This window comes from Lagopus leucura, unplaced genomic scaffold, assembly GCF_019238085.1.
Source record: "Lagopus leucura isolate 7727_CA_CO unplaced genomic scaffold, USGS_WTPT01 Super-Scaffold_100159, whole genome shotgun sequence".
In the NCBI taxonomy this organism is placed as follows: domain Eukaryota; kingdom Metazoa; phylum Chordata; class Aves; order Galliformes; family Phasianidae; genus Lagopus; species Lagopus leucura.
This window is the reverse complement of record NW_024962335.1, coordinates 15,543,740-15,560,226: the sequence shown is the minus strand read 5'-3', so window position 1 is coordinate 15,560,226 and position 16,487 is coordinate 15,543,740. Positions and strand designations below refer to the sequence as shown.

Here is a 16,487-nt window from a genome sequence, read left to right as displayed (position 1 = left end):
AAAAGTCCCTCCCCAGCTTTCCTGTAGGTCCCCTACAGGTACTAGAAGGCCACTATCAGGTCTCCTTGGAGCCTTCTCTTCTCCAGGCTGCTCAGTGTGTTTGCATACTGATTTTTAAAAGGTTTTATGGAATGACTGGATTGAGGTGATTGAACAAGATTGGAAAAAATGTCTTTTTCTGCAAAGACTATTTTCTCAAGAGATTTAATTATCAAGTCTTCAACACCAGGCTGGACAAGTAAGAGACATTGTTTTATCTCTTGGGCGTGTTAGTCTTTCAGCTGAAGTCTACCTTGAGCATGTATGTATGTATCTCATACAGTTACTCTCGTAGCCTCTTGTGCCAGAGCAGAAATCTATACATCAGGTACTTGCCCTGCAATGGGTGATGTGCAACCTTGAATCAAGTTTTTCAGATCATTCTCATTAAATGTCTCATAAAGGTGATCAACAGTTCTGACACATTTTATCTGGAAGGTGATATCTTCAAGCCAATAATGATAGAAGGTAGTGGAATTTCTGTAAGCTCTTGTGTCAGAAACCTAATCCAAGATGCCTGGGGGTGAATATTTCATGGCTATTTTTTTTAGTAGGGCTCTCCTTTTCACAGGTTGAAGGTTAATATTTTTCAAAAGACAGAGCACTGATATATTTTAATTGTTATTAAGGACTAAAAGGACTCTAGGATTTTTGGTAGAGCAGGAGAGATTTGTGTTCTTCTTTCCTGCCCACTTTCAATCCCTACGAACACCTTTGCTTCTCTTAAGACTTAATTTAGTGTCACCCGTTCTCAGCACTACTGCTGGTATTGCTACTGAAAGCACAGTAGGTTGTCATCTTCTGGAGTAGTGCACAGAGACAGAAGTGCAGTGTGGTTCTGGCCCTTGGGTGCTTTTTTTTCATGATTTCAACGTGCCAGAGGAAAGAAGGGTTCAAGAAAATGTGCTGCCAACTGTCAAATGGATGGTTTCTACACCACCAAATGTAAAATAAACATTGTGTAAGAGTGAGTGAGGCTGCTAAAGGGTTTGGGGCCTGCTGTGTCAGTGTTGGCAGATGTAAGGGTGGAAGGATGCCACGTATTCCCTAGAGGTGTTTATTCTAAGTACTGTACCTATGCTCCATCTAGGTGAGGGCTAAGGAGTCAAGAAGTGAAGCAGTGGCCTAAGTTAACAGTGTTGTATCCCTGTGCCTCTGATGTAAGTCTAGCTCTCTGAAATAGTCTGGCTGGTGTGTTTAGGTCTCCTGATTAAGATAACTGGGTTTAGAAGAGTGTTTCTTTATAGTTTGATGGACAAGATGTCTTTGAAGGATCATTTGTGCACACTTCACCTTACCTATTTTCTGCTGTTGCAGAAACTGCAGCTTTGTGAGTGATGCCTTCCTTTGGTTCTTTTCCCCTACTCATTGCTGTGAGCTTAATTACAGCGTTTGTAGGACTTGGAGGCTGGAGAGTTTGGAACAGGAAGGAAAAAGAGAAACTTCAGCTCTGCTGCTGAAGTTAACAGGCATATGTGAAGAGCTTGCAGAGCAGCAAGATACCACTACTCAAAAATGTCCAGAAGACAGCCTGTGTCATCTTTTCCTTCTGTTATGACTCTTAAGTATGTGGATCCTAAAGTTAAAGCTGAATTTTCAAAGCTTCTGTGGAAATGTAATGGGGCAGATCAATAGAGGCTTTTTTTGATCTGATTCCAAACTAGATATCAGAATGTTGGCTGCTTTTTTTGTCAGTCAGGGTATCTATATCTCTGTATTTTGTACCTTTGTGTATTTTATCTCCACAGACAATAGCTGGTGTTACAACATGCCCTTTCCATTCTTCTTCTCCTCACTCTATCAATCAGCTGGTTTGCTGAAGGACCACATATTTGTTTTGTGTTTCAGGAATGGAGCATTGCAAAACTTTCTATTGAATATGATTCTGAGCCATTTGGGAAGGAGAGAGATGCAGCAATTAAGAAGCTGGCTAGTGAAGCTGGAGTGGAGGTCATCGTTCGAATTTCTCACACGTTATATGACCTAGACAAGTAAGTTACCATTACCTCTGGTTTTATAAAAAAGTATGGCTTTTATATAGTATTTTCTATACAGCATGTGCTAATTTCTATATAGAACACTTTTCATTCTTCCTAACTACACGTTTGTTTTATATTTTTTATTCTTCCATCTATTCATACAAATTTTATTGCACACTGAGCAGAATTTTGCATCTCCAAAATTGATACAGAAAACTATGAAATGCAGCCTTGATTCTGTGTTCTTTTTGACAATAATGTTAGTTTTCTGAATTAATAGTGAAGTGGTGCAAACAACTGTCACTTCTGACAACTGGTATCTGTTTTTGTTTAGTTTTAGTTTGTTCTGTCTCAATTTCATTTCTATGCAAGTTAGCAAAAGGTCCTCAATTTTTTTTTTTTTTTCCCAAAACTGTTTTCTATAAGTTATGCACCCAGTGATGCTCTGGGGATTGTTTGATATCCCTGTGTTCTGTTACTTAATGTGGTGTTTATTATTCCAAAGATCTATTTAAATGGATTATTGTTAGCTCCTTATTATAGAAACATAATCTGCAAACTGTTCAAAAATGTGACTGGGCTTCTCTTAACAGTAAGTAATTTGTTATGGTAGATGCTGGTTTTAGTGTCATAAGCCATGTGTATGGGAAATTGCTAGATGCGCTGGGGGGAAGGGAATAATTACACTGATCTGAAACCAGTGGCTGTTTTTAAATCTTAAATTGAAAATCCACCCCTCTGTCAAAATTCCTTCTCATTTCCCCCTGCCCGTAAGTGAGCAGTTGATTCTGTTTACTGCTTTAAGTTATTTCTTGAACTGTTCCTGTTTCCAAGATTACAGATTTGAGGGTGGGCAGTGCAGAAAGTGAAAACTGTGTTTTGACAAGTCATTGCACATAAATGGCAGCCTAATCTTTTCTCAGTATTACTTCAGCTGTAACACTGAACTCTGCCCTCAATGCCAGAGTAGAATAATGGTATATTTTTATGCAGATGGATGCATCTTACTAAGATCATGCTAACTCACCTATGTTGCTGCAGTCTTCTCGTTCTTAAGGAACTTTCCTCAACCCAGAAGTTAAGATTAATTAACTTGGTTTTGAACAGTTGATTTATGTTTTCCCAGTGAGAACAAAACGATGGTTTAGAATTAAGGTTCAAATTGTCTGGATTACCATGTATATCTGTCTTTATAGCACAATATTTTTTCTGCCTGTCTAGATGTATATATTAAAAACAAACAAACAAAAGAACAGCCAAAAAAAGTTATAGCATCCTGTTGTCTAACATACTTTGTTTTTATTCTTTTTTCCTTTTAAAACCAGAATAATAGAATTAAATGGAGGACAGCCACCTCTTACATACAAACGATTCCAGACTCTAATTAGTAGGATGGAACCACTGGAGATGCCAGTGGAAACTATAACCCCAGAGGTAATGCAGAAATGCACCACTCCAGTTTCTGATGACCACGATGAGAAATACGGTGTCCCGTCGCTTGAAGAGCTAGGTAAGTTCTTATGCTGTTTAGATGTTGAGGAAGGAGTAGAGAAGGAGCCTACCACTGAAAGCGTAATATTTAAAATAACCACATGAAAGAGGTTCTATTTCTGGTTAATTGTTAGCTGGTGGCAATTACGACAAACAAATAGAACAAAAAAGGATAATGAGCTCTGTGCATTTTAGGTGTTTTGATTAAATGGGAGGTCAGGCGGATCGAACTACACAAAGTACTGTTGAGCTTCTTGAAGTACAGCACAGCCACTTTCTCGAGATACCAAGTCATCAAGCTGCTGCAGTCTTTTATTATTTCTTTGCTTTATATGTGTTTGGTGACCTTGTGTTTTGTCATCGATCACTTTACAACAAAAAGTATAACTTAAAACAAAACAAAGCTCCAAAACCTTGTCTTGAGATACCATAAAAGATGATAATGAGGCAAATAATTATTTTAGAAGATTCTAAAGTCTCTTGTTTGTATAAATTTCAACATCAGAAATATATACAAACAAATGCAGCATGACCACCAAATTTCTAAGAAAAGGTTCTGCACAAATTTTGGCTGTGCTCTTGCTGCTCTGTCTTTTGAAACCTTCTTCAGAAAGATCTCACTAAACACATTATCTCATGTACCTGGTGTAGGGGAGAGGGAGGGGAAAAAAGCTTGCCTCTTTTTCATCTTCTGCAGCAGAATTTCTAATCGTAATTCCAATCTGTTACGTATGTCAGTCAATGAAACATAGGAATGTTAGTTCTGAAGGTAGCATGGATGCTACTAGTGAGGTAATAAAAAAGTAAAAGTCGTAGATTAGAGATAACCAATATACTGCAGAGCTGGAAACATGAAAATAATTTGGAAAATGAATGGAAGGTCACTTTGGGCAAAAACAAAAGTAGTGGAATTGAAGTAAAATTATTCAGCATTAAACTTTATAGTGGAATGTAAAAAATGCATTTTCCTGCAAGTTGGAGCTGTTGAACATGGTTTGGTAAGACTTGGTTGTGAACTGCTATAGAACTTGTACTTTGCCACATGTCCATCTTAGGGCTGTTCTCAGCATGTAATAATATGCCATCAAGTATCAATACTTTAGAATTTATTGCCCTTCAGTAGAGACAAACAAGGACTTTCCTTGTTTTAATTTGTTTTTCAGGTTTTGACACAGATGGTCTGCCTTCTGCAGTATGGCCTGGGGGAGAAACAGAAGCTCTCACACGACTGGAAAGGCATCTAGAACGAAAGGTATATTTCATAATGTTGTGAACGTGAAGTATCTGGAAAATAGAGTTGTTCTCAGTAATGAAACGTAAGGAGAACTGAACAAATTGGGTTTTCTTCTTTTTAACTATCAGCCCCCTCCCCTCTGCAAAACACCAGAAAGAAACAAAAAATAACCCTTCATACTCAGGGCCTTTGTATAATGGTGTAAATCAAGTTGCAGTTTCTTAGTTTTAAAAGATGACACCAAACTGTCACTACTTGAACTTTTAGAGAAAGTCTGTCATGCTACTGTGTGTTTTGAGAAATGGATTTGTTTCTTCTCTGGCGATAACCTTACTTGAAATGCTTCTCATGCCTTTGAAGGGCAGTTCCTCTAAAAGCTAACGTACTGTGAACTGTCGCGGTTTCCTCTGTGTTTAAAGAAGGGATAAGTAGTTCTGGAGGACAGTTCACACCTTCTTCATTGAGGTGAATTATTTACTAAAGATTCTGCTGATTTGAGGAGAGCTCCTTGAACATTTGATCACCTTAGCTCCAACATGATGTGATCACCTGTTCAGCATGTGGACTTGGTTACTGTTTGTGCATGATTTCTCCCTGTAAGCTTGCTAACTTTTGTTACCTGCTCTGTAATCTGATGGTAGAGTGTTTTGGGTCTATTTTATTTTTTTTAAGGCTTGGGTAGCAAACTTTGAAAGACCACGTATGAACGCCAATTCCCTTCTGGCAAGTCCTACAGGGCTTAGTCCCTACCTCCGCTTTGGCTGTTTGTCCTGTCGACTCTTTTATTTCAAATTAACGGACCTGTACAAAAAGGTATGATCCTACACCGTCAGCTACACATTCATAGAATCACCAAGGTTGGAAAAGACCTAAAAGATCATCCAGTCCAACCGTTCACCTATTCCCAATAGCTCCCACTAAACCATGTCCCTCAACACAACATCCAGCCTTTCCTTGAACACCCCCAGGGTCGGTGATTCCACCACCTCCCTGGGCAGTCCATTCCAGTGCCTGACCACCCTTTCTGAAAAGTAATACTTCCTAATGTCCAGCCTGAATCTCCCCTGCCGTAGCTTGAAACCATTCCCCCTGGTCCTATCACTAATGACACGAGAGAAGAGGCCGACCCCCAGCTCACTACAACCTCCCTTCTGGAAGTTATAGAGAGCAATAAGGTCTCCCCTGAGCCTCCTCTTCTCCAGGCTGAACATTCCCAGCTCCTTCAGCCTCTCCTCATATGGCCTTAAATTCTTAAATGTTGTGATTATTTTTTTTCCTCTATCTTTTCCTGATAAAATGTTTTCCTTTGATAATCTTCAGGTAAAAAAGAACAGCTCCCCTCCCCTCTCCCTCTATGGCCAGCTGTTATGGCGTGAATTTTTCTACACAGCGGCAACTAACAATCCACGGTTTGATAAAATGGAGGGGAATCCTATCTGTGTTCAAATTCCGTGGGATAAGAATCCTGAGGCTTTGGCCAAATGGGCAGAAGGCAGGACAGGTTTTCCTTGGATTGATGCAATTATGACGCAGCTTCGTCAAGAAGGATGGATTCACCACTTAGCTCGGCATGCTGTGGCATGCTTTTTGACTCGAGGTGACCTCTGGATTAGCTGGGAGGAAGGAATGAAGGTATTCTTTCTCATTCTTGGTTTTGAATTTTGATTTATATTTATACATAAATTTTGTGGCTGATGCCCCATCCCTGGCAACTCTCAAGGTGAGGATAGATAAGACCCTTGGCAGCCTGCTCTAGCTGTGGTGTCCCTGTTTGTTGCAGGGCAGTTGGACTAGATGGCCCTCAGAGGTCCCTTCCAACTCTAAGGATTCTATGATTTTAAGAAGTATAGTTAAACCCTGTAGTTGAAATTTTGTTTATAGTCATGTTTCATGAACTGTTCCTGCTCACAACGTATGTTGGCTTCCCTGCTAAGGAAGAACACAGGAATTAAAGGGAGAAGACTAAGAGCTGAGAGTGTCCCTTTAGCTACTTCTGTCCCTTCACCTTATGTTAGAAGGATCAGTATGGGCAGTGCCATTTAGCTGTATTTTCAGTGCAATTGATTTCCATGCAAATACCCAGGAGATGCTGAAGTTGAAAGTGCACGCATCAGTCCTCTGAACAAAAGAATGTGGTAACTTAATCTTATCACTTCAATCGAAAGTTCTACTTTTTTTTTGGAAGGGTCACCCTTCTTTCACTGGATGATGATAATGATAGTGACAAATATTTTTTTATTTTATGTTTTTTATAAATGTACTTGTCCTCCAAATTTTGAGCTTGCATTTTATATATGCATCCAGTCTTATGAAATTTCATCTCCCTTAATAGATCAGCTGCAAGTAAACACACTTCAATTAAAAGGGAAGTCTTGATTACATAAGGACGTAAGCTGTCTTAGGAATTTTCCTTTTACAGTTCATTGAAGATAAATATGCACAGGTAATTCAGCCAGATGAAAAGGCTGTGTTTTACAGATGAGTGCTACTTTTGAAACAGTGCCTGTGTACGGACGGACCAGACTTGTGCAGTCAAAGGGTGTTACTTCAGTACATCCATAGCTAGCAAATGCTAACCTGGCCTTCTGAGGAAATGTGATTTTAGGTCTTACTGCATGGCAGCATCTAGGGGAGCAGTTGAGTGCAAGCATTTAATGTTCATCTAAAAATCTTGCTATGTTGTTAGGCAATTACTTGAAAAATAGGGTTGTTTTCAATCAACTCATGCTTAAATATCTCTAACTGCTAGAAAACATTGCAGTGTACACCAGGTGTTACAAAAATAGCATGAATACTTCTCTGTATAGAGAGAGATCTTGGTTAGTGTTATCTTGTTTTAGAATCTTAATGTGAAGAAAAATGATGATGATTCTTTGAAACATTTGGATGCAGTGCAAGTTTGAAAGGGAAATGAGGACTTGGAAAAACAGGCTAAAGAAGTAACTATTTGGGAAACTATTTTGTACACTCCTTTTATAGAAATACTCCCAGGTTCTCCTTCAAAGAATAAAGTTTCTTTCTTTTTAGCCTGCATCATTAGATCATGTGATCAGTGAGCAGATAAACTTTTTAATGCATGATGGGCTTGTCTATATTAATTAAAAACAAACAAAAAATGCTAGAAACTTGAAAGCTTTGGAAGGATTGAGCTTCAAATTTAAATCTATTTCCTCATATATTATTTTTAATACAAATAGTAATGACCACAGAAGATGGTTTTTGTCTCGTTGGTTCACACATCTGTAAGTGTGTGTCCTTGGATCACTAGATTAACTAGTGGCCTTCAAGAATACAGCTTCTGAATTATTTTTTTGTATCTTGAAACTCTGGATTTTCACTTGTTGGCCTCCTCACCTAGTGAATGCACACGCAGAGGTATATAGACTGGCAGTCAGAGTTGGGAAAGTTCCTTGTGTTTCCTGCTTTGTAGAAATGAGCAAAGCTTACTCAGTTGTAACGCGAAGAAGCAGCTCTTCCAAGAGCAACAAATGCACTTATAGGCAAGCCATCCTTTGAGGGTATTTTTTTTTTTGAAGGTTATATTAGCAAAGATGTACAACTTTCCAGTCTTCCCTTTCTGAGATGTCTCCAAGTTTTGTTTACAGGGTAAAAATCACAACGGGCTATCACACTTTTGTTCTTGAGTTTGGCATTTAGGTAAGTATTTGCAACTGTGTACTGAGCGTTCTGCGAATGTTGTGCCATTGGAGAGCTGGATTGCCTTTGGAATTGAGGACTCCCATTTGTTCTTGAGAAGCAAGTGTTTCAAAGATGTGCCGTGTTCAGACTAACCTGTTGCCCTAATTTCTTGAGGTCTTTGAAGAGCTCTTACTTGATGCAGATTGGAGTGTGAATGCTGGAAGCTGGATGTGGCTGTCCTGTAGTTCCTTCTTTCAGCAGTTTTTTCACTGCTACTGTCCAGTGGGTTTTGGCAGAAGAACTGACCCAAATGGAGATTACATCAGGTAACTCACGCTCCAGAATTTTCAGTAAATTCACTGACATTGCCAAATAGCTCAATATTTAAAATGGATTGTTTTCTTTTTCTTTTTCTTTTTTTTTTTTAAAGACGTTATTTGCCTGTACTTAGAGGTTTCCCTGCAAAATACATCTATGATCCTTGGAATGCCCCAGAGAGTGTCCAGAAAGCTGCAAAATGTGTCATAGGAGTTAACTATCCCAAACCAATGGTAAACCATGCGGAAGCAAGTCGTCTGAATATTGAGAGGATGAAACAAATTTACCAGCAGCTTTCACGATACAGAGGACTGGGTATGGCTGTAGGCTATTGGCTTCATTTATTTGTAGATGTATCTTGTCTTCCAGCAGCTAATGATTTCATCCCATAGATAGGTGTGAACTCAGTGTTGCAACCAGGGTTGTACAGCCAAATAAATGAAAATATTAAATACAACCAAGAGGGTCAAAAGAGCTAACGTGGACTGCACAAATCTTGTCCAGAAAATTTTCTCTGGATTTATGGAAACTTCTGGTTAATTAAACTGACCAGCATATGTTCTTCTGAATATTATGTTGCTCTTGTACAGCTCAGTTTTAACACCATTGGCTAGAAAATGTTATTCATAACTTCAGTCATACGATATATTTTTCAAGTGCTGTTATTCAGATAAAACTACTGCAGCCTCTGTTAACATTCTGCCTAATTTCAGTTAGGAAAGACCTTTGCCTTTTCTCTGGAAAGAAAACCACATGCATGTAGATTGTTCAGGAGGCTGTAAGTAGTCTTTATTCAGATAATACTAGATATTGAATCGGGATACACTGCAGTCCAATGCAATCTAGTGGCACTTGTAACTAATATATACTAGAAAATGTATGCAGAACATTATGTGGAAAATGCCTGCTATGTAACTGAATTACCTGTGAAGATCTCAGCAGCAGGGGAGAGAGAGAGATGTTATCGTATTATAAAGGATACTTGGACTACTTGGGATGAGGATGGAGAACTGCCTGCCATGAGTACAACGGATGCTACCTTTAATTGTTTTGTTTGGTTTATGTCTTTATGGCTACATATCTTATTTTGTTGCTTAGGTCTTCTTGCAACAGTGCCTTCTAACCCCAATGGAAATGGAAATGGTGGCCTAATGAGTTTTTCACCAGGAGAAAGCATTTCTGGTTGCAGCAGTGCAGGAGGTCAGTCATACTGTTTTTTAATACATAGAAATACTGGAACTGAATAGCTGAAATGTCTTTGTGTAAGGCCCTGGCACTGTGTGTTGTAAGACAGCTGTTTTCACAAGACAGTTTCTGGAGCAACTTAATTGCTTCCAGTTTTATTCAGTGTTGGTAGTATTTGTATACAGACAGTTTTAAATCTCCAACTTTTTATTACATTTATAGAAAAATTTTATTCATGTTTTTCCTTTTCTCAAAGTAATTTCTCAACACATATCAAACAGTTGGATTTGCCAAATTGGAATGCTGTTGTTTTGGTTTTTTTTTCCTGCTTCACTAGGAGCTCAGCTGGGAACTGGAGATAGTCAGACAGTTGGAGTTCAGTCATGTGCCCTGGGAGACTCTCATACAGGAGGAAGTGGAGTTCAGCAGCAAGGTACTGTGGGAGTGCCCATCTGTACAGGATCTGCAAATCTGTGCAAGTAGGGAAAAAAATGGACAGAACATGAAAATAAGATGGATAATTTTTTGTGGAAGTTGTCTAAGCTTGAGCTGGCCTTGTTTCTGTTCTTGAAACATAAAAATTGTTTCTTAGAGTGAACTTATCTTTACCTCTGAAATATCAATATTGTTCTGGATAGGTATGTTTGGAAGTGAAGGGAATCACAAGTGTGACTAAACGAAACAAAAATTACTGAAATGTATTCTAGGTTTATTTTAAATGAATGACACTGGAAGATGAGTTCACTTTGTATATCTGACTGCAAAATGCACGTTACCTTTTCCCTGATTTCATTAACACTCTTCCATATATAATGAAATTCCACAGGTTTTTTTTTTTTTTTAATTTGCTGGAAATTTTTGTAATGCGTAAGCAAATTTCTGGTCACTCCACAGAAACGTAAAATGTGGCTTGTAGTGGTCAAAGTTGCAAGCTAACAGAGCACAACTGTATTCCCAGTGTATGTTTATTCATCATGAAAGGTTGTAATCTTTGTTTTGTTTAAACATGCAGAACATAAGCAGAGTACGACAGAACAAGAAACTGCAGCTGCTCTTGCTAATTTGGCCTGCTTTTTCAAATAGCTTTTATCTATTTGTTTTGTTTTTCTACAGCTTCATTAGGCTGAGGATTTGTTATTATTTCTGTAACCAAATAGTTTAAAAGGAAGAGGGGAACTCACAGTGCCAATGCTAAATTTTGGAACAACTTACAATATTTTACTGTGTCCGAACAGACTGCCTTACTCTGTTTGCTACAAATGCAGTGTTTGACTGTGTGCACTTAATACGTTCAGGACAGTCTGTCTGAGGATTTTTCTTGATTGAGAAGAAACTGTACTTTTTGTTAGTGTTAGTAATGTAACTACACTTTCTGAAGTTCTGAATTTGATTTGTCATCTACTGTATCTGAACAGGTTACTGTCAGGCAAGCAGTATCTTACGCTACGCTCATGGAGACAATCAACAGTCACACTTAATGCAACCAGGTAATTAAAAGAAAAAAAACAACACCAAAACCCAAACCAGCCAAACAAAACACCTTTTCCTGAATTTATAGAAGTACAGTAGTAGTGTCTTGAATTATACATACTGATTTTAAATTATCAGGAAGAGCATCTCTTGGTACTGGCATTAGCGCTGGGAAACGGCCAAATCCAGAAGAAGAAACTCAAAGTGTTGGGCCAAAAGTCCAGCGGCAGAGCACAAATTAAACTGGTAAGAACTGAGAATACTTATGGGGAAAAAACTAATGGCTGTTGGACACTTATATGAGGTGTTAAGGAAAGGAAGATTGTTAAACTGGTTTCAGACACATTAGCAGAGATGCTTATATAGCTTCAGTTACTTTCTGCTCCTCCTGCATCTCGCCTTAAATTGTGCCAGCAGCTTCTAACATGAATCAGAAGAGTAACACAGCCTACAAGGAAAATCTCAGCCTGGATTAGTCCTAGATGTGCAAATGGGCTAAGGAGAGCAGATCTGAGAGAGACATCACAAAGAGTGTGAAACACTGTTGTAATTATTGGATGAAAAGACCTAGGGATGAAACAGATTTGATGTCTTGAGTGTTTTCCATTGGTCTGCAACCTGGGCACGATGCTCAGATTGGTAGTTTGTCAAAAAGAACTATGATGAAAAGTACTTGAATCTGAGGAAGACGTTCCTAGATACATACAAATACATGTGAAAGTGTGTAGAAAAAAGCTGCTTTTTTTGCTGAGAGAGTTGGATTTTTGTGCAATCATCAACATAGAGAAGTTAACTGGATTTTGTGTTTTGGGTACAGTTAATGGTATGGAGAAAGGAGAGCAGACGTAAAATGCAGATGTAAAATCCTTTCTCCCAGTGAATGTGAATTGAAAGGAACAAGGGAGATACTCTGTAAGACATGTTAAAGAGCAATTAGAAGAGAAGGCAAAGAGTAAAAGGCTATCTGCAGGAAAAGTGGACAAGTTTAGATGGTAGGAGAGACTGTATAGATGAAAGGTGGTGGACATGTCATTGCATCCTTAACTTTCAGAAAAGAGGTTTAAGATTTGGTTGTTACAGTGTTTGAAGAATAAGGATTAAAACATAAACGTGTTAGGCTGTGGTGGATTTGGAAGATAGGAATTCCATGCAGCAAGCATAGAAAATGCAGTCAGCATCTCCGGAGATAAAAAGAGAAATTCAATCTACTTCATTTGGTTTTGACAGGAAGATCTAATTTTGCTTGTTACGTGGTGTCAGCACTTTGACAAAGTCATTGCAGTGCATTATGAACAATTATATTGCGCTGATTTGATTCAGTGAAGAACAGTGCTTTCATACTGCCTGCCACTTCTTTCTGGAAGAAGATGAAAACCAGAGTCTGATCAGGCTGATATTGTGGCATGTACGTGAAGGCCTGTAAACTGCACTGCTGTGTTCTCAAACCGTATTTTGGTATTCTGATGGGCCTGAGTGGAATGCAACTCCAGAGTCCATGTTTCAGTAGACATCTAATCCTTAGTATGTGCACATTAATTCAGCATCATGGTTAGTGTTGCAGCATTGCCTATGTGCTCATGTCTATATAGAAACGCCTTTAGAGCGAATGCTTGGTTCCCATCCGAGCTGCTTTTCCATTGAGAGACGGGCTGGAGGGTTATCTAGTTTGGCAGAGGAGACTGCTTTTGGTATGGGCATTGAAAGCATTCTGGGAAAAGAACATCACAGTAAAATACAAAAACCAGCCAGGAAATTCTGAAAAGCAGTGCTGGTAAAAAGATGTTGATGTTCAGAACAGTATTAAAATACAGAATTTGAGATTGACTTTTTTATTCCCTGGTCTCTAAGAAGAAAGAAATGAGTATTTGAGCTACTATGGGGGGGACAGAGCTTACTGCACTGAGAAGAGGGGAAGAGTATTGCGTCCTTGAACTGTTTCTACCTTCTTCAAAGCCTGCGTGACAAACTGCTTAAGAATGTTTCTTTTTCTCTTGTAGCGTTATTAGAAGAGGAGATACCACTTAACATGCAGGACAAAGTCTCTGCTACTCCGTATTGGAACTGAAGAGTTGTGGGAGTACTCGTAATAAAATAACATGCTTTTTCATAAATTATTTTCAATTGTTCTCAGTTGTTGTAAAGTCCAATTTTTGGAGCACATTATTTCTAACTGGCATTTCTATGGTTTTTAACTTTTTAATGACTCTTTCACAAAGGACAAATTGAGTTTTGTATATAAAGTATTTGGTGAAGTATTTGCTAACTTAATGTAAATACAGGCATTCTTCATTAGCATAGACCCATCGATATATTTTTGATAACCTTTCATGTATATGGTATTAGGAAGAGCTGTAGTGATGTTCTGTAAAATGGATGGACATAGAAAGCTTTGAAGTTTTTAAACTGCCATTATTTTTAGATTCCAGAATTTGACTTCTATATGATCAACTTCATATTTTCATAACGTAAGTGATTAGCACTGTGTTTAATCAAATACAGTAGAGTTGTAATCTTTATTAATCACACCTGTATATAAGTCATATGCCAATTTTTTGTCAGGTTGTAAAATTTTGATGTATATGTCCAGTCCTTGTATTTTGCAGTTGCCTTGTTCAGTAACGGCATACATTGTTAATAAAAAAGAAAAACTGTATGTATGGATACAAATGTCCTTGTGTGTGTTGCTCTAGTACAAATATTCAAGCAAAATGGGGAAAAAGGAGTGAAGTCCAATTTTTAGACTTCATCTGGAAGCTGTGAACAATAAAATACATTGAATTTAACTCAAGTTTAGTGATACTGAAGGAAAACACTATCCAAATAATTTGGGCTTTTGTTGAAATTGTGTATGTATGTGTTCTGAACATCAGATGTTTTTCATCATTAAATTCATTAGGTGTTTCTTCATAATCTAGTTTGGGTTTGTTTGGTTTGGTTTTTTTTTCTATAAATGGAATTGACTTGGTAGCCTGGCAGTCTTTCCTGCACTGAAGCTAACTTGCTGCTTTTTGAGGATGCTGATTTCTCAAAAAAGCAGCAGGTTTATTAGCTACTTAGTGAATACTCTTCATCCATCCAAAATGTGCAAAGAAGTTGGGCCTAAATGTTTTCTTAGGCCATTAAGATCTCTGAAGAAGCAATGTGAGTTAGCTGACTTATTTACATGTAAATTGTACTAACTACTTGAGTGGAAGCACAGATTCCTTCTCATCTGGAAGCAGTTAATTATCTGCTCTTAATATCACATGACTGACTCATGGTCATGGGGCACTTTCGTGTGTTTTAAAATTCACACTCGACTCAGGGGTTGACAACATACTGTGTTGGGTGCAGAATAAGTTGCTGTGATGCTGGCTATTCATTGATATTAGATGGTAACCGAATTTTTATTTTACAAAAATTAGACTTACAGCATGAGTTAATATAGTTGCATACTGATTGGGATACAATAACAAAATGAAAATTACTATTAAATAGTGTTTTCTTGAGGTAGAGAAATCTTTTGATCTTCAAAGAAAAATCTTAACATAGAATGGAGAAACACTTGCTAAGTATTTTCCACAGCCAAGTGCAAGTGGAATTAAGAGGTTTCTTAGTAACGTACGGAGCAAAATAAGCAATTCTTCTGTTTGCTTCAGGTGGAAGGGAAAAAGAAAAAAAAAAAAAAAAAGACTATGATAGTCTTAAAGAGAGAATGTTTTAGGCAATGACTTATTTTGTTAAGAGAAGGTGCTATTGGGCTTTTCCTGTTGGCTTCTGCTAGAAGAAAACCATGCAGTTTAGGTGAAATACTCCACCTCGCTTTTCTGAATGTAGGGGTGAAGAAAGTCCTGCAGAGCAACTTAAGGTAAGAAAACACTTCAGTATCACCTTTCACTCTAACAGTCTGCACATTCTTCACATAAAAATTTAAGGCGTTCATTTCTATGGTAACTTAAATCCATCCCCTCTTTAATTGCTTAAAAGGGTTCCTCTGGTTGGTGCAGACAAGCCTGTAGGTTTCTAAAGGAAAACTTGTGATGTCATTTCAGTTGTGTTCTCCCACTACTCCCCCTTGTGTTTGTTGAGAAAGTTATAAGCCCAATAGCGTTAAGGGCCGCAATAATATCCATCTGTGGGGAAATACAGGTGGTAGGTGGATGGGCTCATTGCGCTAGATGATCCTGGAGGTCTTTTCCAACCTTGGTGATTGTATGATTTCTTAGCAGACTTGGCTGGAAACAAAACCCTGGGACAGAATCCCACGTGCAGGGATGACTGTAGCTGATGAGTGATGAAAGATGAGTGGCAATTCAGGTGTCTGAAGGGGCTGAGTGTTTTCTGAAGGCCTTGGTGGGCCTTTTCCTAGCACTGGTGCCTCCTGCAAAAGGTCTGCTCTCATTTGAGCTGTGGTGGCCCCACGGGGGCAATCTTTAATTCAGAATGAGCAGAAAATGCAGAGGGAGTTCCGTAACTGGGCTTCCCGATGTAAGATGCTTGTTGGATGTCCGTGACCTGTTTCTGATGAAGGGAAACATTCACACGAACCGTCCCATAACTTGGAAATCCTCTCCTGGCAGGAGCTTCTAACAGCGGGAAGACACACTTGCCATCTCCCTGTTCATCAGAGAAAGGGGTGGAGTGCAGCGAAATCCCATCTTCTTTCCTCCCACAGGTAAAGATTTCTTCTTGCGTGCCTCGTTAGAGCTGGGAAGGGCCTGCGGCACTGCGAGCTGCCCTCGGCCTGAGCCGGCGCACCGCAGGCTGCTGTTGCCGCGCCGCTCTGTAGATGGCGCTGTGGGAGCTGGAGCGGCGGGCGCGGGGCTGCCGCGGCCGGGGAGGGGCGGCGGGATGAGGAAGCGGCCGTTCCGCGTCGCCCGCTCCGATTCTGCTGGCTGCAGGGGAGGCGGGAGACGTAGAGGCGGCAGAGTTCGCTACGGCAACAGGGGCGGCCGCGGCGTTTCCGACGGGGAAACCGATTTTCTTCTTTTAAAGTTGCTGTCGGGGAAAGTTATCGCCATCGGCTTGGCTGCTCCGAAAGTAATGCCTCCTGTTTTCTCGTGCCGATCCACGACATCAAAGAGAGGCGTTGGTGATACGCCAGTAGAGGTTGAACCTTTCCACCGATACCCCATTACACGTTGTTGCCGTGT

At 39.3% G+C, this 16,487-nt stretch overlaps 1 protein-coding gene across 1 annotated transcript in view; it reads left to right on the top strand.

Annotated features, from left to right (window-relative positions):
• The window catches only part of CRY1 (cryptochrome circadian regulator 1), a 34,810-nt gene extending 20,672 nt beyond the window's left edge, over window positions 1-14,138 (top strand). Inside the window, exons 3-14 of the mRNA XM_042889900.1 lie at window positions 1,888-2,030; window positions 3,344-3,528; window positions 4,673-4,761; window positions 5,416-5,556; window positions 6,064-6,375; window positions 8,557-8,708; window positions 8,813-9,015; window positions 9,799-9,900; window positions 10,223-10,318; window positions 11,301-11,372; window positions 11,494-11,601; window positions 13,353-14,138. Of these exons, the coding sequence (XP_042745834.1) occupies window positions 1,888-2,030; window positions 3,344-3,528; window positions 4,673-4,761; window positions 5,416-5,556; window positions 6,064-6,375; window positions 8,557-8,708; window positions 8,813-9,015; window positions 9,799-9,900; window positions 10,223-10,318; window positions 11,301-11,372; window positions 11,494-11,597 (1,599 nt within the window). The 3' untranslated portion in view covers window positions 11,598-11,601; window positions 13,353-14,138. The remainder of the gene's footprint in view (window positions 1-1,887; window positions 2,031-3,343; window positions 3,529-4,672; window positions 4,762-5,415; window positions 5,557-6,063; window positions 6,376-8,556; window positions 8,709-8,812; window positions 9,016-9,798; window positions 9,901-10,222; window positions 10,319-11,300; window positions 11,373-11,493; window positions 11,602-13,352) is intronic.
• The last annotated feature ends 2,349 nt before the right edge of the window (window positions 14,139-16,487 follow it).